The sequence below is a fragment of the Falco biarmicus genome, chromosome 1 (genome assembly GCF_023638135.1).
Source record: "Falco biarmicus isolate bFalBia1 chromosome 1, bFalBia1.pri, whole genome shotgun sequence".
Lineage (NCBI taxonomy): Eukaryota > Metazoa > Chordata > Aves > Falconiformes > Falconidae > Falco > Falco biarmicus.
Window position 1 is genome coordinate 104004283 of NC_079288.1, and position 22959 is coordinate 104027241.

At 60.3% G+C, this 22959-nt stretch overlaps 2 protein-coding genes and 1 long non-coding RNA gene across 3 annotated transcripts; 1 reads left to right on the forward strand and 2 right to left on the reverse strand.

The window, feature by feature from the left end:
• Positions 1 to 541: 541 nt before the first annotated feature.
• RBPMS (RNA binding protein, mRNA processing factor) lies at positions 542 to 15905 on the reverse strand. The gene is made up of 9 exons (XM_056355688.1): positions 15780 to 15905; positions 9051 to 9128; positions 8461 to 8499; positions 8262 to 8324; positions 7366 to 7516; positions 6371 to 6501; positions 4449 to 4518; positions 2952 to 3057; positions 542 to 2183 (listed from the first exon to the last, which is right to left on the reverse strand). Exons 1-7 carry the CDS (start codon positions 15840 to 15842, stop codon positions 4456 to 4458), a joined length of 588 nt encoding a protein of 195 aa, XP_056211663.1. The 5' UTR covers positions 15843 to 15905; the 3' UTR covers positions 542 to 2183; positions 2952 to 3057; positions 4449 to 4455.
• Positions 15906 to 18813: 2908 nt separating this feature from the next.
• On the reverse strand, positions 18814 to 20945 carry DCTN6 (dynactin subunit 6). The gene is made up of 7 exons (XM_056326517.1): positions 20850 to 20945; positions 20712 to 20776; positions 20531 to 20636; positions 19932 to 20020; positions 19686 to 19733; positions 19263 to 19405; positions 18814 to 19155 (listed from the first exon to the last, which is right to left on the reverse strand). Exons 1-7 carry the CDS (start codon positions 20870 to 20872, stop codon positions 19057 to 19059), a joined length of 573 nt encoding a protein of 190 aa, XP_056182492.1. The 5' UTR covers positions 20873 to 20945; the 3' UTR covers positions 18814 to 19056.
• LOC130143680 (uncharacterized) lies at positions 20937 to 21823 on the forward strand. Its single transcript, XR_008819833.1, has 2 exons — positions 20937 to 21035; positions 21764 to 21823. It is a non-coding gene; the product is annotated as an uncharacterized LOC130143680 (long non-coding RNA).
• The last annotated feature ends 1136 nt before the right edge of the window (positions 21824 to 22959 follow it).

The window sequence follows — 22959 nt, forward strand, 5'->3', positions numbered from 1 at the left end:
GTTTTCAGAGCCTGGCCCGTTGGCCAAGGCTCCTGGGGATGCTGGTCACATTTATCAGGGTGGGGGCGGAGTGGAGGAAGGAGGAGGAATTTCTAGGTTGGGCTTATGAACAGTTTTTCAAAATTCTCAGCATGTTAAAAAAAAAAAAAAAACAACAAACCACGATAATCTGGCCCTTCGTCTCTAGGTTACGTTTGCCTCTGCTGTGGCTGAGCTCATGGAAAATTGCAGCTTAGCTCCTGCGCTCAGTGCCAAGGTTAGTAGGTTTAAAAACTAACCGATAACATCTTTGTAAATTTAGGAGTCATTTCTTTCAAGCCTGCTGATCCTTCCAGCCTGGATTTTGGAGCTTTCCTAGACATCCAAGTGAGCCAAACGGTCCGATGGTATCTGCCCTGGAAATTCAGCGGTCCCTCAGGAACATTGCCTTCAAATACCCCAAGGGAGGAAGAAGGCTGCTGTTCCCCAAGGCCCCCGAGGGGTGTATGTTGAGATCCTTCTCCCTGTTCCCGACAGACACAGCACACGATGACGCTCTGCGTGTAACTTACAATAATCACTGGTTTTATTTTTAAAAAATTACAATAGAAAAGTACCTTTAAACGTATTTCCAAAAGCGGAGTAGACAATGTGGAAGCTTCTCTCCTCTCCACAAGACAAATTACAGGAAATAGTTTGCTAAAAGAGTTAGTCCGTTGCTTGGAAACGCTGGTATCGTTCCTTATAGAGCCGCTCAGAGGTTTGTCTTGGAATTGATTTCTTCTCACGTCGCCTTTATCAATCCCACTCTTTACAGAAAACCCCAACGGGACAGTTTCCCATCACACCATCTCACCCTCCCGCCCTGCCCCAGCTCCGGCAGCCGAAATCTCAGCCATGTTATTTTGGCCCACCCACAGAATAAAAGGAAGAAGGAAGAAAAAAAGGTTATGGTGTTTCACAAGGCCACGGGCACCCCATGTCTTCAGTGCAGCTGGGAAACCAGCTATGGTGAAGCCCGTGCAGTGGCTGAGCTCGGTGTACCCTACAGCAGGGATGGGGTAGGGGGGGAAAGGCAGTGAAATTAGTTTTGCGCCTCCTTTTGCAAGAAACTGAAATCTGTTTGAGGTTTTGGTTTGGTTTGCTCTATTTTAAATTTTTTTTTTCCAATTCCTCCTGGAGCAAGGAGACTAGCATGTCAGCTGTCTCTTTGCTGGTACGCTATCTCTGTAAAGGTGACAGATACTGCCCCAGGGGTGTTAGCAACCTCCCTTCTTGTCTTCGCACACGGAAATGTGGAAATGCTACGCAGTGAGCAGCTGGACCAGCATAACCTTAACGCTAAAACCCCAGTTCCGCCCAGCACTTTGGCGTAACGGTAGGAACGTGTCTAAGCCCCTCGACTCACTCGGGACTCACACCCAACCTTGAGTAAGCTGGCGAACCGAGGGTTTGTTTTCTTTATCTCATACAGCAGTTTACGTTGCCCGTAACAACTTCAAGCAGTCATCGCAGGAGGAGGAGGCAAATTGTCACCTTGCTACATGTGCGGGCTGTCTGCCCATCCCTGATCCGAGCCGTTGTACCATGCCGAAGCTTTGCACAGCAAGCTATTAACATAGCCCTAAGGTAAAAAAAATCACCATAAGAAAGTTTCTGATTGTCCTGCCTGGTTGTCATTTGGTACAACTGGGAAGAAAATGGGAATGCTGTAAGTGTCCGCAGACGTCTTGCTGTAACAGCCGGAGCACAATTCCTACAAACCCGAATCCTGTGTCTCAACATCTGCACGCACGTGAACATCATGCCTTCGACATGCAGCTGATGGGGCAGGGGGGGTGGATAGAGACTCTTAATTACACGCATTCAAAAGTCAAGCACAAAAACCTGTGGTCCGACCCAGTGTAAGATTGTCCTATTTAGGAGGTTTGGTACAAAAATACTTGCTCTCGTTTCGCTTTTTTTGTAGTCTGCTTTCCTATGGTTCTGTTTGAAAAGCCTTTTCAAACACTACAGCGATGCCTGTCAAACCATGCTTTCAGAAGTAACACACTCTTTCTTACAAATATACAGTGTAAAAGAGGAAAATATTATTACTAGGTATGCTTTTCGGTTTTCTTCTAGGAGAGCAGATGTGTGATAGAGGCTGTGGGAAAGTCTTGGAGGAATCCAAACGTGTGAGGGGTTGTTTTTCTTTTTCAAGCCTGTAACAACAGAGAGAGGTGTTAAGACAAAAAAAAAAAAAAAAAAAAAAAAAAAAAGCAGCCGCAATCTTGGACTGAGGCAAAGTGGGAAAGGGAATGTGGTTAATCTTTCTTCCTTTGCGGGGAAGCTCCCGTGCCGCAGTGTGGGGGAGAGGCTTGTTTGGGAAACAGGGCGAGGAAGGGAGCGCAGTACATGCAGTGACAGCAGTGCATGCAGTGACGGAGCTCCATGGACAGTTGTTTAACCAGGAAAGAGCAAGGTGGGAAATGCCTGCGGGGAGAGCCGGGGCTTCCCAGGCAGGGGGGAAGGACCACACTGGTCCCAGTTCACTCCTCCCGATGGCTGTAGCCCCTGGGCTGTTAACTGAGGCACCAGCTGGGAAGCCGAGAGTTAAGTTTGAGTTGAATTTTGCACTTAAGAGGAATTCAGTCTCTTGATCCAAGGCAGGAAGCAGGACAGCAGCAAGATGAGATTACCGGGGGTAATTCAAAGCCGAGAGGCATTCCTCGGCTGCCGAAACTCTCGCCCCAGATATAACGATAAACACGGGAATGACAGAGCCATGGTTCCATGCTGGAGGTGCTGTGCCGTAATGGGAGCAGCGATGCCACCCGGCAGGGATCAGTCCCAGGGACGTGCCTGCCTCACTGCCCGTTTCTTCAGGGACATCATGTTGGCTTGGTTGCCCCCCTACCCCCTCCCCAAAGCAGCAAACCCCCCCGGGGCCGCGTCCCCTGGCGCGGCTGGGCGCCGTGCTGCAGCCTTACCAGCACACTGTGGTTTTGTGGAGAGCATGCCAACCCAGTAGCCGCCTTGGAAGACTCCATTAATACCCACAAGACTGACTGTAGGCCACCATCACACACCTGAGACCTGCGAAAGGACACAGCCAAGGATTAGGGACACTGGCAGGCGCAGCCGGGGTGCACTGCGGGGAGAGGTTATTTTTGCAGTGGCCGGGATCGGTGCCTCCTAAGGGGACAGCTGGCAGCTTAACCCTGCCCTGATGGACTCCACGCAGCAAGGACAGGGAGGATGAGGCAGGAGAGCCGGGTCGGCAGCAGAACACCTTGCTGGGCTGTGCCATAGCCCGCCCTGGCCAGAGGAGCCTGGTGGGGAGCCAGGAGGTCCCCAGCCTTCCACCCTTGCTGCCCATTGCGGCTGCTGGGATTGCTGTGGGGAGGTGGACCTGATCCAAGGGATTCACTCATCTCCCCTTCCCAAATACGGCTCTGCTTCAATTTTAGCTGGAAACATTGGCAGGTTCCGTATTTTGGAAGAACCACTGGTTCCCAAAGCATCACCACTCCCTATTTTTATCTGCTGGGCCTAAAATAGCCGGTAAATGCTTTGTAGATCCAAGTCCCGGGTCTGAACCCAAGAAGCCGGTCCTTCTGCCCTCGCCGGCTGAGCAAGCCTCATGGCCGCGGCGCAGCCTGTGGGTGCCAGGCGGACAGGCACAGCGGTGGCACGGGAGGATGGGCAGCCGATGCCGGAGCCTTCCCACCTCCTTGGATCTGATGGGATTTCTCCACAGGCTGGTGTGGATGTGGTGCAGGAGACTTCCCGGCAGACAGCAGCAGCAACGGGGGATGGCGGCTGGGCTGGGATGGTCAGGGCAGGCTGGGATCACGGGGAAAGCAATGCTCAGCATCAGCAGAGCCTCCTTCCCCTTTTCCATTTGAATCCCTTGTGTTTATCCACAAAAGGCCGAGTTATTTGGAGAGCGTATCTTGCAAGGCTTTTTTTCATCTGAAGAGGTCCGAGGCGTAACCAGACCAGCCCCCTCGCTCTGGCTGGGCAGACAGGCACTCGGTAACGCCACGCTTCTTGTGGCAGCCCTGGGCTGCCAGGAGGGTTCTCGTTAAGGTTTAACGAGCTGTTTGCGTCACAGTGAGGCTGCCTTCAGCCAGGCGGCCCTGCTGCCACCTTCATTTGTAGGACCGTGCCATTGCCACGGCCCCCGGGGCATGCAGCCTCTGCTGCTGCAGCAGCATGGGCCGTGAGGCACGGGATATCTGGGAAAGCAATGGTGGGTGGGTGATGGGGTGGATGACGGTGGAGATGTCCCTTTCCTGGGGGCAGGGAGGGCGGCCAGACCTGCGGTACCTGCCAGAAAGTGGCCTCGCCAGCGCAAGGGTATGGTCTGGCCACCCGCCCTGGGCTGCTGGAGAGTGGCAGCAGGGGACAGCTCAGGGTAAGGGTGGAGGTGGCCACCAGCCCACCGCACCAGAGAAGGATGGGCACAGAGAGGTAGCGCTTACCCGGCATTCAGCAGAACTGACGGGACTTCCAGCCCTGAGAACCAGCCTCGGAGGGAGGGAGCCAGCGCATCTGCAAAGACAAGAGGGGCGCAGGGTGAGAGAGGTAGTGGCTGCCCACCCTGGCAAGAGCTGGCTGCCTCCGGGACTCCCCTTTCCTGGCCTTCCCCAGGCACAGGGTGGATGGAGGTCCAAACACAAGCAGCACAGCCATCCCGGCTCCGGTTCGGACAGCAACACCAGCTGGGGCTGAGCACGGCCCCTGGCGTCGCTGCTTGCCGCAGGACCGAGCCGGGCTGGCAGCACCGCGGTTGCACCAAGCAGGAGTGGGCTCACCCCTGCTTAGCATCTGCAAAGTCCACAAGAGACAGGGGCAGAAAATGTCAGGACACCAAAACCCAGTGGCTCTCGATGACGGCCCATGTGCACTCGGTGCTTTGCAGGATAATGCCACATTGACCCCACCATCCGAGGTTCCCCGTCCCACCGCTCCGTGCAGGACCCAGCTGGGGAGGCCACCCTGCAGCGAGGAGCTCCGGGTTGGATGGTGGCTGCCCTCTCCAACGCTCCCCACCGAAATCCTGCCACCGGCCGCTGCAGGAGGCACGGGGACAGCCTGCAGCCCCTAGCAAAGCAGTGCTGCCTGCTTCCCCACAGCACCCAGGGGCAACAGGAAAGGTGCCACCACCATCCTCCCCACTGTGCTGGCTTTGTAACCACACGGATAACGTTTCTTGGAACAGTGCCCAACATCACGTCTCAGCCTGGGTTTTCCCAGGGGGCTCTCAGGGCCTCCATACACCTCCGTTTCCTCTGCCAGCCATCCCCCTGGCCTCCCGAGCAGCGCAGGTGCTGCCTGTTAGCCATTATTGACAAGGCAAGTATGTAGCCGCAATAATATTTACCGCTGCTCTTCCTATAAACAGCAGGGCCGGAAAAGTCGGAGTTTCATCCAAAGGCTGTGGCTGGTTTGTATGCTGAGTGCTTTTCCTCACCCTCCTGCTCAAACCAGCCCCCATCTGCCTCCGGCTCCCAGCGATGGTGGCTCCGGATAACCCGGCTCAGTTCCAGCGGGCCAGGGCCAAAGCCTTTCGGATGTGGCTTATCCAGAAAATCTGTTTCCGTGCACTTGTTTCCTCCTGCTCACCGCCAAGCCAGAGCCGGCAGTGAGGAGCGAAAGCCGGGATGATGTTGGTGTGGTGATGGCAGCTGATGAGGAGCTGCCCGTGTCCCCCCGAAGGCGGGGGTCTCTTCCCGGCATCCCCGCGATGCCGCTCTAGGAAACATCCCAAAGGCTGGTGCCGCAAAGAAATCCTCCGCCACCCCCATTTCCACTTCTTCTCTTCTTTTCCCCGCTCCTCTCCCGAGGCGGGTGGTTAATTTTTAACGGCCACGTGCTGCCATCGGAGCCACTGGTGGTGGCAGCCAGCAGAAGAGCACTTGTGAGAAGAGCAGCACCTCGTCAATAATAGATGGGTCCTCCATTTGTGCTTCGCTCACCCTCTCCTCCCCATCAGAGTCGCTTTGCTTCATACCCCGCATCACACAAAGCCACATCCCAGCGATGCCTGAGGGGTGACCGGGGGCTCGGGAGCCCCCAGCTTGCACCGTGCCAGCAGCTGGGTGGCTCTTCGGTGCCGGGAGCGACGGGGCCGGTCCAGCCCCAGCGAGCATCCCTCCCTCCCCGCCTGCCCCTGGTGCGGGCAAGAGCGAAGGTAGGAAGGCAGAGAGAGGCGTTGGGGAGAGGCAGGCAGTGCTGCCCGCGCGCTCAGCTTGGTTTGGGTGCCATCCCTAAATTTCAGGGAGGGGGGCAGTGAGTGCCTGTTAGCCGGGCAGAGGTTAGTGGTGCGGCGAGCACCGAGGGGATGGGGGGGCGGGTCTGGGGCGGGGGGTGAGCGCAGTGGTGGTGGATGGATCTGAATTACCTGGGCGTGCAGCGAAGCGGGATAGGTGAAAGCAGGAGGAGGTAGAGCAGGTGCTAACTCCGCTGGGTACAGAGGGTATGGCCCCCACACTTCAGGGCTACTGGGGTAAAGTGCAGGCACTGTGAGCTCATCTGCAAGAAAAGAAGAAGGAGAGTTAACGGTGACACCGCGCCGCGGCCCTCACCGCCCCACGTGCTGCATGATGGCACCGACGGTCATTCCTTCTCCCCCCAGAGCAGGCACGAGCAGGAGCAGAGCTTCCCCCAGAGAAGTGCCAGCATGCCAGTCGGTGTGCCGACCCGCAGAGCCAGCACTGAGCTTGCGCTCCCGCTGGGAAAACGCAGGGCTCAGCTGGTGGCGAGCAATGCCGTGGGGCTGGGCACATCGTCACTGTGAGGTTTCATTGCCCAGGGGATGCGGTGTCATGGGCACGAAGGAGAGCGTGCAGCTCGTGCCCGCACGCAGCAACGAGGCAAGGAACCGGCGTCCACGTAAGAGCTCTTCCAGCAGCAGAAATGGGTACGGCGTGCTCACGGCAGGACGTCGCTGAGGTCTCCACCGAGACTCCAAGCCATCACTCAGAAACTTGCCAGCACGGTCACGCAGTGCTGCAGGCTCGTCCCACTCCCACACGCCGTGCCAAGGCAGCCGTCACTGCCACCGGCTCCTCTCCAGCGCTGGCAGCCACCTCTGGGCACCCACGGCCACCAGGCCGGCGTGTGCGGCTGGCACTGCCGCTTCCCGCTGGGCATGGCGTTCCCCACCAGCACCCATCCCAGCTCCTTCCAGCATCCCGCACCAGGAGCCCCGCATCCCCACATCCACCCATGATCTCCGCGCAACATCAAATTGCCTGAATAAGGCGTTTTGCCAAGGCAAATGAGGACGAGGGCAACCCCTGGCACCTGCCACCCCAAAAGCCTGCTGGCATTGCAGCGGTGGCGGGGGGGGGCACATGGCGAGGCTCCCTGGGGAGGGCCAGGGCCAGTACTTACAGGGCTCCCGGGCGATGAACTGAGGTACGGCGGTGGGGAGAGGTGTGCTGGGGTTGGGGGTGCCCACCAGCTTGCTCTTGGCCATCTTGGTGTTCGCCTTGGCGAACTCCAGCCGCAGCGTCTGGGGGATCTCGGGGTCGAAGCGGATGCCCTGCGGGAGGGAAGGAGGCATGGCGGCTAGGTGAGCACCACCAAGTGCCAGCCCTGCAGCAAAAATAACTCCTCGTTATTTTTTTATTATTTTTTTTTCAACTTCCAGCCTTGAAATGAGCTAATTTGCCGGCCCCGAGGCGGCTCGCATTCCTCCGGCATCTTTAGCATCGGCACCATATTTGGCAGTCGGCATCCCGCAGCCCAGCTCTTATCCAGAGGGATTAGCAGAGCCAAAAAAAAAAGTTTTACATTGAAAATGAAGACAAGGGGAAAAAAAAAACCAAAAAAAACCACCAAACCAAAACCCGGCAAGGAATCGGAGAACCGGCTCCATGCGGTTCTCCCCGTGACTGTTTTCATGAGGTTCTCTCCACAGAAGGAGCTGCTAAAGGAAAGCGAAATTTGCTTTTGCTTTTGCAGCTTTAGGAGGGATTTTTCCCGCTGAAGAAACAGGAGAGGCTGGGAAAGGCACCTCTCACTGACTCATATCTAAGGCTCTAATCCTTAAGCTTCCAGCCTTCCTGCAGGGCCCTGGGAAAGGCGAGGGGGATGCAGCCCCCCTGGGGGAGGATGCAGATGAGAACAGCCGATGGGGATCGGCTGGAGGGATGGGGATGCTGTGGGGCCAGCTGGGGTGGGAGATGTACATCCCTGGGACGGAGGAATTCGGAGAATATCTGGGGACAACAGGAAAATGAGGGGGGGGGAAATCCCCCAAAAATGGAGCAGCCAGGTGCACTCACGTTCAGCGCGTTCTTCGCCGCCTCTGCCTCGGAGCGGCTATCAAAGCTGACGAAGCCCACGGGCTGCAGAGGAAGGAGGGGGGACACCATCAGTCAGGGTGGCAGGGCACTGGGGGGACCCTTACCCGGGTGACCGGCAGCACCGGAGGAGGGTGGAAGCATGACGGGGGATGCTCGCCCTGGTCTGAGCGGCGCCTACCTGCTTGGAGGTGAGTTTGATGAGAGACCCTTCGTACCCCTGCGAGGAAAGAATAAAAAAGGGTGTTTGTGGAGATGCCCGTGATTCAGCTGCTCCTTGGAGAGGGAAACCTCCTGCACCCACCACCCGGCAGCCCCACAGCTGGGGGCCATGCGGGGAGCTCACTAAGGCTCAGCACCAGCATGGGGACTCGCTGCTGCTGGATTTGTGTCGGGATGCTGGATGCCTGATAATATCATCCTTTGTGTTTCAAAAGAGCCGGTGCCTGAGCTGCAGGTCTGGCAGGGTGAAGAGACTGGAGAGGTTTGCAGCCAGCACTCTTCTGCTGCTAAATGGGCTGCAAATCAACGTGCAATTAAAACCCTGGTGCAATCAAAGTGCCCAATGCCATCTTCCTATGGTTTACTGGGGGCAAAAAGGTGCAGAACTGTTTCTGTGAATTAGAATTCACAGAATTCTATGTGACCGAATTAGACTTTCTGGGGGAAAGCAGCGGGCTCCCAGATCCCCCAGGGTTGGTGGGGCCACAGGGATGGGGCACAAAGCCAGCCCTGCACTTCCACCCCCCTCTCCCCTCCCTAATCTAGTACCTTAAAGGGCCTGAAGAGCAGGTAAAGTTCCCGGGGCTTGATATCCAGAGGCAACCCGCTGACAAAGAGCGTCCTCACCTAGAAAAGAAGAAAGGAGGTTCCTGGGGACCCTCCCTCACTCTTAGCTTGGGGATCCCCCACATCTCCCACAGCCTTAGGTGGTGGCACACCACAGGGATGATGGCAGCCTGAGGGGAACCTCGAGCCTTCAGCCACACTTGGGGGATGTGGCATTTTTGGGAGAGGCATCCCCATCCCTTGGGTGACCATGGAGGAAACTGGTAAGATGCCACGGAAAGGTAACCGAGACCCGTCCTCACTACAGCAACTGCCCTCTGGGTCAAAAAGGCTGTCAGCATCGCGGCACCTTCCACCCTGGTCTGGCAAACAGGCTCTCTCCTGGCATCCCCAGCAGAGCCTTACTCTGCAGACAATGCCTATTGTCTCTGCTTAATTGCAGCAGCTCATTAAGGACTGGGAGAAGCAAATCCCAACTCTTCCTCCTGGAGGAATGGCTCTGTTTTGGAGGGGGCTGGTTTTAAGCAGCTTGTCACCGGTTTATAAAATCACCTTTTAAGGAGTTTTAACTCCTTTTGGGTGGATCTAAATGTTTGCCTTGGTGCAGCATCCTCAAAGCCAGGGCGGCTGGCAGCAACCCTGCTGCCACAGACCCTGAGGGGGGATGCGGGGTTCCCTGGGGACAGGCAAACCCCACCGGGGCAAGACCCGTGCTGGGATGGTTTTGCTTTACAACCAGCTTGTAACTTGTGGAGTGGTGTGGAGCAGGAGACCAACAGCTGGATCTGCTGCCGGTCCCCCTCTCCTCATCCCCAAAATCTCATCCAGACACTTTGGTGACCGATGGCTGGAGACCCACGAGAGCTTGGGGGTGCCAACAGCCCCAACCAGCCCCACCTGGACCCTCCACCCACCCACGCAGACTGCCCATGGTTCAGGGGCTGTATTTAGGCTCAGACCCCCCTGGGGAGGGAGCGGTTGGCTTGGCCTCAGCCCTGCCGTGTCCTTGTGGGTAGGTCTGACACTGAGTGCCATCACCCACCACCTCTGCTCTTGCTGGGGCACCCAGGGATGGTGCCTGTGTCGGTGGGGTCCCTGCCTGGCTCTCCCCCTCAGCTTCAGGCTTGCAAGCCAGCCCCACTCCTGCTGCTGCCGTAGCATCTTTCCAGGAGGCCATCTGGAGGATTTGATGGCTGTAGCTTATTTTTTCAGGCACCCACATGGCTTGTGAGAGCTGGTCTGGAGGGGCTAGACCAAGGTCACCCACCCCAGGTACCAAGCTGCCAGATTGGGGCTGAAGGAGGGGAAAACATTGATTTTTTTTTTTTAATTTTTTTTTTTTTTGGGGGGGGGGGGGGGGCAGGCACACCCTACTCGCTGGGACAGACATATGAAACAACCAGAGACAGACAGCCCAGGCCTATTCTTCTACTGACATTTCTTCTTTCTCTTGCAGATAAGCTATCTACCCCATCTCACAGCCTAGGAGCAGCAAACATTCCCGCTTTGTGTAACAAAACCTCTGGCTGACCTATATCTATTAAATAACAAAAGGTATTCCAGGCTGTTTGCATATAGCCCTTGTGTCAACAGCCCAGTGAGGTGATAACCATCGCTGCTGGTACCCATCGCCGGGTGCACGCTGGGTGCATGGGGGCTGCCAGAAAACAAGCCACCTGTGAAAGTATGGCCATCCGACGCTTGACTCCACTTGGAAAGCAAACCCAGCTCCGGCCAAGAAAGGATGCTCATGGCCTTGCCCAGAGGGATGCTGAGAGCTCCAGCAGCGCAGGCATGTCCTCAGCCTTTCCTGAGCCAGGGCTGCAGTCAGGTACAACCCTGTAGCCTGTCCCCTCTACTGGGACCAGCCATGGGGGGACTGGAAGGCCCCCCCAAGGGCACCTTGGGGGACCCCTGCCTGCTTTCTGCCTAACTTCTGAGACCAGAGGGCGATGGAGCATCCCAAGGCATTCAGTGCTACACCGATGGAGACACTGCCCGAATTTCTCCTGGCAGGGGTTGGGGAAGGATTCACCTGGAGGAGCAACCCTCATGTCCATGAAATTCAATGTAAAGAAGGCAAATTCACTCTTTCCTAGGGGAAAAAATTATTCCCCTTCAGACAGGTCTGCCTGAGGGTGGCCGCTGCTATCCAGGGAACCAGCTTGGAATCCATCCTCCCAGCTGGGTCTGCCTCCTGAGGAGGCTGAGCATCCCTGCCTGTCCCCCCTTGCCTGCAGCATCCCTCACGCAGGGACGGCAGGCTGGCTTCTCGCCTCCCCTCTCCCTAGGGAGCTGCATGAAACACCAGAGGTGTCGAGACACCCGCCGCCAATTTGCCACGTCCCTGAAATCCAAACCCCTAAGAGCCCATCTTGCCAGATCATTTAGCCCCATAGCCGTGCAGCGGAGAGATGAGAGAGATAAAAAACTGAAAAATCCTCCGAAATTCGGCCTCGCAAAGGAAGGGCTCCTCTTCAGTAATGACTTGTTTTCTTTGAAAGTTCAAACGTGGGTCGGCCAAGTTTTAAACCGTAAAATTATACAGCGGTGAGGGGGTGAGGGAGAAGGGCTCTAAAGGATGCCCCAGCTGCTTTCCAGTCCCGAAAGGATGTTTGAGAGCTGGGAGAAGGGAGGAGATACAAGGTCCTAGGTGCTTCCCATCTGCACCCCACAAAAATCTACGGAGGGGCTGGTGCACCCAGCCAAAGGGATATTTGAGTAGGTCCTACGTAAACAGCATCCTTCGGCTGGGCTGGGTAACAAGCAGGTGGGAGGATCTGGGCTGTGTTAAAATGAGGTGGGACTGGCAGAGAAAGGGAGCGTCCTCAGGGACAATTCCCAGCAGGCTGGACGGATATCCTTTTGCCAAGGGGAAGATTTTAGGCGGAAATATTACTCCTGCCCTTAAATGGAAGAGGAGCTTCAGCCCGCAGGGAGCTGCTCCAGGCTTTCCTGTGCCGAGATCCCAGGGATTCAGCCCCCATCCTCTACCAGAAACGCTTCCAGCACAAAATCCTGCCCTTGAGGGTGGAAAAAAAGGCCTTAACAGAGAACTGCCTGGCCAGCAGGCAGGTGTATGCTCTTCCACAGGGAAAAATGACGGCTTCTGGGAGGCGGATCGGGCAAGACGCGTACTCCCGAGCAGCCGGGGGACATGGGTCAGACCTCCAGGTCCCCAGCAGGGCTCAGCAAAAGGAGCTGGAGCAGAGTGGTGGGAGTCCCACAGCCCAAACACCCCCGCTTCAGGACACCCCGAGCTGTTTCATTTCCATTCTGCTCCACAGACATCTTTTAGTTTCTTCTTGGTGGAGCATTTCTCCATCTCTCCTTTCTTGGTACAATCTGGGGTGAACCAAAGGTTTCTTCCAGGTCAGCAGTGCTGATGTTTGCTCCTGGAAGCCGCTGGCCATGGGTGCAGGACCTCGCAGTGACCACAGCCTTGACTCCCTTCAGCGGGGATGGCAGCCACGGGACTGCACAAGGAACACACCAAGTCCTCTTTCCACAGTCCTCCTCTGCTCCTGCTGCTGCACCCCAGATTTGCCAGGGCTGCTGGATGCCACCTCTGCCACCTCGCTCCTGGTTTTTCCCCTCCTGGTGTTTATCATCCCTGCAGAAAGTCTTCTCCTAGCTTCTCCTACTCTCCTCTCCCTAGGAAGCTATCCATCCCACTTCTGGCCCGTCCCTCTCCCCTCTGCTCCCCCATGTCCCACCATCACCTTCTGCTGTCCCCAAAATGCTGTGTCCTGTCTGGGACCAGTTCAAGGGATGCTGCAGAGTCTGGGGGGTTTGCCAGGACAGTCTGGGCTGGGGACACAGAAGGACGTGCAGGGACCCAGGCCAAGAGGTGGCTGGGGTCTCCAGACCATGGCCCAAGGATGGTCCCACCATGAAGAGGTCCATGATGGAGCACTGGCAGCCCTCCTCCTCCTCTTCCTCACGTGAAGCCACAAGCCAGGTTTGCGTCCTGAAGGTGAGCTGGGGAGGCATTTGGCTGCCTTGGACCCCCATCAGATGGCGGCACCCCAAGGGATGCCGGGTGCCCCGAGGGATGCCGGGTGCCGGTCACACTCCCCTGCCCCTGCCCAAACCAGCCCCCCTGGTAAACGTTAACAGGCCCGGGGGGCGGCAGGGAGAGGCGGAAGGCGGACGGGTGATTCATTCACGAGGCATTTCATGTCTCCTTCGAGCCCAGCTCCCTGGCGGCCACCTTTCCATGGGGGCTTGCTTTAATTCTCCACCAGCCGATTAGCCGCTTGGCTGCCCGCCGGTGGGGAGGCACCACCGGGCACTGGACCCCGGTGGTAGCAGGAGGGGGACGGCACGGGGCCGCCGTCCAGCCGTAAAACAGGGAAGCAGAGGTTTTGCTCCCCCCACCCTGACCCCCCCAAGCAAAGCAGGGTGCTGCCTCTGCCTCCCACCCCCTCCACCCCCCCACCCCCCCCCCACCCCCACCCCCAGCGGGGTGCATTCCGGCCCCGCGGGGATTACTCCTTGAGTAAATACTCCCTCTGCTAATGGAGCGTCCTCCTCGGCTGGGTTTAGATTCCTGTGCTGTGTGTACGCATGCCGTCAGCCCGCAAAACTCCCCGACATAAACAAGGCCGAGGCCGAGGGACGCTGGCTCTAGTGGCCCTGGGATGCGGGAGGAGTGGGCTCAGCCTCCAGCCTCGCCACTCGTAGCCGTTTCTCCAGAGCGGTAGCCAAATGGCCAGCAGAGGATGGGAGGAGAGGAGCAGCCCTCCGGGAAGAGTGATTCTGGAGCTGCCGGGGCTGGAACGAGGAAGCAGTGGAGGAAAAGCCAGCGAGAAGCCAAGAGAGCAGATGGGGGATTGCAAAAGAGGAGTGGCGGGCACGGGTGGGGGTCACGCGTGGCCGTGTCCCACCCATGGCTTTGGTCCCAAACCCTCCGAACCCCACGCTCAAAGGAGGGAAGGACACAGGAGCATGGCGTGGTGCGACACAGGGGCAAACCTCATCCCCTCACCGGGCACCTTCCCCCCAGAAGCCAGCGCTAGGGTCCCCTCCCCGCTCCCCCAGGGTGAGGGATCTGGCATGGGATGGGGATGAGGGCCACGAGCCGGGCTCTCCAGAGCCACTCCGCTACCAAATAAGGCCTCCATCGAGCCTTTTACATGCCATTCTCGCCTGGCCAAAGTGACGTGACCTCCTTTCCAAATTGTTCTGCCCCCCCCCCCCCCCCCCCCCCATGCTCCTCTGTGGGGACCCCCCGAGCCCACAGCAACCCTGTCCCGGGGGGGAGGTCCCTCACGGGGGGCAGGCAAGAGGGATGGGGAAGCCACCTCGGGAGCAGGCAGCGGGACTCCTGCCAGCTGGGGGGGCTTGTTCCACCTGACTGACACCCGTCCCAAGATGGGCGCTGCTTCTCCCTCTTTTTTGGGGGGCACGAAGCTGGAAGGCAAGCCCTGGGGAGGAGTAGGGCGCAGTAACCGGGCAGCCCCTTTCCCCTGCGCTTAAGCAAATACTCGACAGCACCGGCTCTTCCAGCCACGGCTGGGAAAAACTCGTGCAGGGAAAATACCTGCCTGGCACTGGAGGAGCACGAGCGGCCATTGCCCTCCTCACACGTCCCCAGCATGGCAGGGGACCCTGGCACCTCGCAGCCGTCCCCTCTGGCCACTCATCATCCCCAGCAGCCCCCCCCCCGGGCAGAGCGGCATTGCAAGGTCAGGGGATCCCCAAGGGCCAGGGGGTGATGGCCGGCCCCCGGCCCCCCGGATCCAGCCGGGAGCAGGGCGAGGGCTGCCCACGGCCAGCGCAGCGCATGCCGTGCCACCGGGAAAGGCAACAGGCCCTCCATGGCCATCTCCCACCGCCGGGTCCCCCCGAGCCGCAGCGCCTGCAAGCACCCGGGCAGCATGGTTTGCCCCACACCCGGCGAGGCTGCCAGCAAGAAAATTCCCTATTATTGGGGCGCTTTGGGAAACTTTGGGAAGTTTCGTGTCAGAACCACCTCTGGAATATAAAACCAAAGGCAGGCGAGCGGAGCTGTGGTGCGCCCCGGCACTGTCCGTCAGCCAGAGACCCCAGGACAACCCGGCCGGAGCAGGCAGTGAGGGGAGGGCGCGGAGGATCCTGCCCCGGCCGCTCTCACACTCCCAAAGTCCAAATTCCCATCTCAAGGTCACGGGCAAAACCAGGAACTTGGCGGTCGCAAGGGAGAAAGCCCGCTCTCGGCCCCGCGGGGGGCGGGGGGCTGGTCTCCCGTGGGGGGGAGACTGTTGGGGACACCTTTGGGGTGAGCCCCACGAGGGGTGCCCGGCACCCCCCAAGGCACCGGCCCCGCGGGCTGGGGGGTCAGCCTGGTTTGGGGCCCTCCCACCCCGGGAGCTGCGCGTCTCGAGTGGGGCTGCCCCACACCCGGGGGGCTGCCCCGGGGGGTTGCCCCGGGGAGCCGGGGCGCGCCTGCGGGGAGCCCCGGGGGGATGCCGGCGGGATGCGGGGGTGTCCCGGGGATGGGGGGATGCGCTGCCCGCCGCCGGTGCCCCCCCCGCCAGCCCCCGGTACGTGGGGCCGGGGAAGCCGGCGGGCCCCCTCCAGCACGGAGCCGCCCCCGGCGTGGGGGGCGCGGATGGCGGGTGGGGAGGGGGATGCCGGACCAACACCCCCCCCCAAAACCCCGACCTCCCCAAACCCAGACACACCGCCCCCCCCGCCCCCCGCGGCGAGGCACCCCCGGCCCGGTACCTCCTCCTCGGGCAGGCCAGTGTCGGCGGGGCCGCCCTCCCGGTCGGCGGGGAGGCTGCTCATGGTGCGAGCGGCCAAGCTGCTGGTCCCGCCGGCGGCAGCCGCGTCCGGGGCGGGCGGGGCGGGGGCTGGGGCTGGGGCTGGGGCTGGGGCTGGGGCTGGGGCTGGGGCTGGGGCTGGGGCCGGCCGGCGGCGGGCAGCGGCGGGGCCGGGGCGGGGCGCGGGGCCGGGGCGGGCCGGGGGCCGGGCGGGGGAGCGGGGGGGGGGGGGGGCAGGGCTGGGGCCGTGGGACACGGGGTCATGGGCGCGGGAGGGGGGGGGGCGGGGCAGGCCTGGGGCACGGGGTTGGAGGCTGGGGACACGAGGCAGGCGGCTGGGGGCATGGGACAGGAGGCTGGGGACACGGGGCACAAGGCTGGGGACGTAGGACAGGAGGCTGGGGACACGGAACAGAAGACTGGGGACACAGGGCAGGAGGCTGGGGGCACGGGGCTGAGGGCATGGGGCACAAGGCTGGGGACACGAGACAGAAGGCTGGGCACATGGGACACAGGCTGGGGGCGCTGGACACAGTTAGGGATACAGGACATATGGGGCACAGTCCCAGGGACATGGGACACTGGACACAGGGTTAGGGACAGAGGACATAAGGCTGGGGATGTGGCACAGGAGGCTGGGGGCACAGGGCACAAGGCTGGGGACATGGAACAGAAGGCTGGGGACATGGGACAGGAGGCTGGGGACATGGGATACAGGCTGGGGACACGGGACAGAAGGCTGGGGACATGGGACATGGGCTGCAGACAATGGACATAGGGGCAGGGATACAGAACACAAGGCTGGGGACATGGAACAGAAGGCTGGGGACATGGGACAGGAGGCTGGGGGCACTGGACACAGAGTTAGGGATACAGGACACACAGGACACAGTCCCAGGGACATGGGACACTAGACACAGGGTTAGGGACAGAGAACACAAGCCTGGGGATGCAGCACAGGAGGCTGGGGGCATGGGACACTGGACACAGGGTTAGGGACACTGGACACAAGGCTGGGGACATGGGACAGAATGCTGGGGATGTGGGACACAGGGGTAAGGACACAGGACATAAGGCTGGGGACATGGGACACAGGCTGGGAACACAAGATACAAGGTTGGGAACATGGGACACAGTTCCATTGACATGGGACACAGGACGCAAGGCTGGGGACACAGGACACAATCCCAGGGACACGGGACACAAGGCTGGAGACACAAGACACAGCCCCAGGAATACGGCTGCAGGACAGAGGAGGGGACAGTGCTGGGAACACAAAGCACAGGAGGGGGATGCAGGGGCAGGACGGGCTGTGGGACAGGGAGCGGGCCACCGAGGGCTGGCCATGGTGTGATGGAGGTGACACTGGAGCAGGGGTCCCCGCTGTGCCGTGCCAGCCCTGCCCACCCCTGTGCCCCCAGCCCTGGCAGGACCCAGGGGCGGTGGGGGCTCTGCCACCCATGTTCCCTCCCCCCCTGGCCCTGGGGTCGCAGTCAGGCTGCCACCCCACTCCTGCGTAGGCTGGGCTTTGGGTGACCCTGCGCTGGGACGTACGCTCTGCCCCATTACATTTTTTTTTTTTTTTGGGGGGGGGTGACCCCAGCCCCGCCATATCCCTGCGGATGGGGCTGTAACCCCACACCAGCTCCGGAGCGGTGTGACAGACACCCTCGGGATGAAAGCCACCTGAGCAGCAGCCGTACCCAGAGCAGATGCTGCCCGCACACCGCACGTGGGGACCGGAGGTGACACTGAGGACATCTTGCCGATGGCAGGGGGCTTATGTACTGAGGGGGCATTTAAGGTCACGGCTCGCCTTTCTGCGCCTCGGTGGCCAGATTGGGCCTGCGGGCAGCTGCCTGCCGGCCTCAGTGCGGCCACTGGCTGAGAGCAGAGGGTTTCCAGAGCAGAACCTCTCGTGCTGGGAGGGAGATGGAAACGCGCCGCGCCAGCCAGATTTGGGGGAGTGGGAAGCATCTGCCTATGAGGGCAGGCGGCCCCCAGAGGGAATCTAAAGTGTGGGGACCGATCTAATTGTCCAAATCCACTGGAGTGTCTCACTTTGGGGGTAAATTCCCAGCAAAAGATCTTTCAGCAAGGGGAGAAGTTGGGGAGGAGAGATGTGTTTCATGTCCCACTGTTTTCCCCCTCCGTGGGCAGCTCCACAGAAAGCTTTGGGGGGGCTGCTCGGGTGGGCTAGAGACCAGCAGCCACCGCGACAATGTCTGCAGCCCTTGTTTGTGCTCAGCTCGGGAAAGACCTGTGGTTTCCCTGCAGTGCCAGACCCTGGGTTGGAATCGCAAAGCCAGGAAACGGTGGGATTTTATTTTTGGCATCTCCTGGTCCCAAATCTAACCCCATGCCCAGCAGGTACCCGGGACTCCTCGGCCAGCAGCTGCCGATGCCCTCTCCTCTCTGCTTCCTACAGGAATTTCTGTCTCAACACCATTTTCCTTCCACGCTAAGGCAAAGCAGGGGGCTGTGCCGTACAAGGATAGATGGGGAAGTTGTTAACATCCCCGGGGAATCTCAAGGGTGGCTGGGAGGTGCGGACCTGCCTGGAGCTCACCAGAAGGGCTGATGCACGGAGGAGCTTCAGCTCCGCTCCGGCCTCTCCGGGAGGGCAGCCGAGCAGGAGGCAGAGCACAGCACCAGCCCTGGAGCCTCTCCCACCCACCATCCGCATGGGTCCGGGGGTGCAGGGCCCGGACACCCCTCCCTCCCCGCTCTCCCGCAGCGTGGGTCCATCTCCCTCTGCCGGTAAAGCCGGGGAAGGAGCGGGAGCGGTGCCAGGGCTGCTCCCGAGGGCTGTCCGCAGGGAGGGCCAGGGCTGTCCGCAGGGATGTCCGCAGGGCTGTCCGCAGGGAGGGCCAGGGCTGTCCGCAGGGATGTCCACAGGGACAAACACCCCGAGGCAAGGGAAAGTCCACCCTGATAGGGCCGGGATACAGCGTTACCTGACGCCGAAAGGACTGCAGACCCCCTCGACAGAAATGAGGTGACATTTTTATTCCTAAAACAAATCACATGCAACAGAGTTAGTGCACAAGAGACAGCGGATCCAATGCCAGTCCGAGATCCTCGGTGGCATATAAATAAAGGACACAAGGAAGCAAGACTTTTTTTTTTGTTTTCAAAGATGGAATGAGGGACATGGAGACTAGCTGCTTCCTGGGGGCCACGTAGTGCTTCGCAGGACCAAACAACCCCCCCCATCGGCCACCGGCAGCAGAAGGTGCTCAGCTCTTGACCGGAGTGGACGCGGCCTTCATGGTCTTCTTTAGGTGATGGTAGTTTGGCAAGATCTTCATCAGGAAATCCAGCTGCAGCGTCTGGGGCTGGAAACAGAGGCAAGGGGAGGTCAGCCAGCAGCCCCGCTGCCCCCGCTCGGGCAGCCTGCAGAGGACAGGAGGGTGACAGTGTGTCACCTGCGTGTGGCACCCACCTGTGGCCGCTCGGTCTGGACACGGCGCAGGCAGTCAGCCCCATAGATGACGGTGTTTTCGGGGATCACCTCGTAGGTGTTGACATTACAGCAGACCCCGATGATGCAGCCACTCGTCAGGATCACATTCCTGCCAACAAATGCTGCCAGGGAAAGAGAGGGATCCCTGTGAGAGCCATGCCCACAGTGCGGTTAAACCCTGCACCACCAAACAACAGCACCATGAGCTGCTCAGCACCAGGAACCGGAGCCAGCTCCCACCAAGGCAGCAACACAGGTGGGTTCTGTGTGAAAATCCCAGCTTCGTGGCAAGCTGCAGTTTGGCCTCAGCTACAGCAAGGCACCAACACGCAATCCTCCGCTACTCCCAGCATCTGCAAGAGCAAAACCTCACCAGGGCCACGATGATGAGCCAAGACTTACCTTTGGATTCAATGACGTTGTTATCTCCCACCTTCATTGCTTGGGAATCTACACGTCTGTGTTAAAGAAAACTGTAAAGTGTTTTGCTTCTATTCCAAAAGGTAAACCCTGGCACCGTTTCCAACCACCACCCTGCACCCAAAAAAGCCCTGGGCTGTTCTGGCAGAGCCCCCCGTGTGCCTGCCCCCATACCGATCCCCAGGCACGGTGTATCGGGCGTTCCACCTCCCTGCGCCGCAAGGATGCAACACCCAACCTCAAAAACATTGTTGGTGCCAATGACCATTGGCTTGGGCTCCACCTCCTCCGCTTCGGGTGTAATATTCTCTGGATACCTGTGGAAGATGGAAGAATACATTTCAGGTTTTGAGATGACAAAGACACCGTCCTGCTTGGCAGCTCAGCTGTGTGAGCAGCTGAAGTCACCGATATCCCATCCCATCCAGTGAGAGCATCAGGTTTTTGGGATTAGGATCCTTCTAGAGATCTGAGAAGGATTCAGAGGGGGTGTACTTCTCCCCTAGCCACAGTGCCACACATAAAAGCAGGAAAAGTTTGGGTTTTCTGTTTTAAATTCGGCCTCCCCAGAGATTTTTAAGCTTGGAAAGCGGTGAGCAGAAGGGCAGGTCCGACAGGAGGGATGGAGGGTCTCCGCCTCGGGACACCCAGGAAACACCACACCGCAAACACAAGCGCAGCCAGCCCCCTGGAGGGACCCCTGCCCACCCGCCGGGCTCCGGGGGACACGGATGGTGGCTGCCCCCTCCCCCCCCTTCCCTGAGACGGCGGCCGGGGGTGACCTCCGTGGGGAGCCCCGTGGGGACACCCCCCGCCTGCCGACCGACCCATTGATGATGAGCGCCTGCTCCTCGATCAAGTTGCCCTCCCCGATGACGATCGGTCCCGCCTCGGCGATGATCCTGGCCTTGGGGTGGATCACCGTGCGGGGTCCTGCGGGGAGCGGCGTGGGGTTACCCCGCGGCCGCCCCCCGCCGCCCCCCGCCCCCGCCCCCGGCCGCCCCTTACCGATAGTCACGTCCCCGCGGATCTCGCTCTCCACGCACACCACGGCCCCCGGCGCGATCTTCACGCTGTGGGAATGGATGGGGGGTGTGAGGGGAACGGCTGAGGGGAGGGAGCGGGCGGGGGCCGGCCAGCACTCACCTCTTCTGCACCTTCTCCGCCATGACAGCACCGGGCCGCGCCTGCGCGGGGCCGCCCCCGCCGCCGCCATCTTACCACCCCACCCCACCCCGCCGCAGGGCTGGGCCGGTCCGGTCTCCCCCCCTCCGTGAGGTGGCGGCGCTGCAGCCGGGAGCCCCCGGCGCTCGGAGCCGCCACCCGGCCCAGGTGAGGAGGGCAGCGGCCGGGCCGGGGCTCGCAGCCGGGGCCGGGGAGGCCTCCGAGGCGCGGGGGCTCGGGGCGGCGGGGCCGGGCCCTGCGGGGCGCTGGGGCTCGGGCCCGTCCGGCCGCTGCTCTGGCTGCGGAGCAGGGCCCGGGCCCGGCGGCTTTGGAGCCGGGCTGCGCCGGCCGGTCCCGGGGCTCGGGGTGGGGACTCGACCCGCGGGGTGTGCGGGGGGCTGCGGCCGGGCGGTGGGGCCGGGTCAGCCCGGGGCCCGCGGAGCGCAGGGCCCGGCCCGTGCGGGCAGCCCGAGCCCCGGCCCCGTGTGTGTGTGGGGTGTCTGGGCCCCGGCCCCGTGGGGTGCAGCCCGGCGAGGGCGGCTCGTTCGGTCGCTGCTGGGGCCCGGGAGCGATCCCGCGGCCCCGCCGCTGCCCCCGGTGCAGCCCGGACGCCCGTTCCCCGCTCTGGTGGAGGCCGGGCCCGGGGCTGCGGGGGCTCGGGAGCGGCCGGGCGGGTTTCGAGGGTCCCTGGGGGGGTCTCAGCAGCGCGGGCCGGGCGTTTCCCGGGGCTGAGAACGGGGCCGGGGCGGGGGGGGACGGACAGGTGTGCGGGGGCCCCCCCGGAGGAAGGGTCCGGTCGCTGGGTCCCCGCAGCATGGGGGGGCGATGGACGCCGGGTCCAGCTCGGCCTCAGCGGTGGGCGAGAGGCGCTTTTCACAACGTCCTTGTGTGTCCAGCTCTTTATTCAAGGTGTGTGCAGCTGCAGGAATCGTTAATAAACACAAACTGATCAGTGAGTGTGTGTACAACTATGACATTTAATATTCATATTCGAGTTATGACTGATTGATTTATGACCTGGCCAAAAGCCAAGATCATTTTAACAAGCACAAGCTGTAATGAGCCACAGGGCAGCCGGGCCAAAACAGGCTGGTGCTGAAAATGAGCTGGAAGTGAAGAGGAGCTGGAGCTGCAAACCAGAACCATCCACAAACTGGAGCGAAAACTGAGCTGGACCAGAAACAAACAGGAGCAGCAGATCAGCTGGAGCCACCTGTGAGCTGCATGGAAATGACCTGGAGCCATCTACGAGCTGGATCTGAAGCCAGATCAGAAAAACTGGTACAGAAACAGACAGGAACCAAAAGTGAACTGGGGCTGAAATGAACTGGACCTGCAAACTAAACTGGAGCCATCATCAGCAGGACCTGAAATAAACGGGGCCAGAAACAAACAAACAGGAGCCTGAACCGGGCTTAAGCTGTGAACTGAGCTGGACCAGAAACAAACAGGAGCCCAAACAAATGGGACCCATAAATGGAGCTGGGCCTAAACCAAATGGGGGCCCAAACCACTGACCTGGAGGCATGTAGTCCATGCCGGGAGCAGGGCCATGCACAGGGCACCCAGCTTCTTCCTGGGGCTCCTCTGTCCATCCATCTGTCTGTCCCTGCTCAAAGAGAGACATGGGACAGTCGGAGCTCCCGACAGCATTGCACAGCCTGGCCCAGAGAGCCCCAGAGCTGCTGGTCCCGCAAACCCTGCCTGCCTCCTGGGCATGGGCAGCTCTGCCTGGCCACTCACCGGCGCTTTTGGCAGCAGCTGGCCAGTGCCACGTACCTGCATGGGAGGGAGAGATCAGGATGGGACACCAGTAACATCCCATTTCTCCCTGGGAGAGTGGGTGAGATCCTGGATCTGGCCAAAAAACCCATGCTGCAGCGGCACAAACGTAACAACCAGCAGCCACAGGGCCAGCAGCACACCAGTGCCTGTGGCATCTGGGCTGGTCACTGTTAGCTCACTCCTGCTGCCCCAAACATGCAGCACCAACATGCCTGACCCTGGCTCTCGCCGGCAGGGCTGCAGGAGCTCGTGTGGATCCATGAAGTGGCCTCTGCTCCCACCACAGCACGTTTTGAGCTGAAAAAGA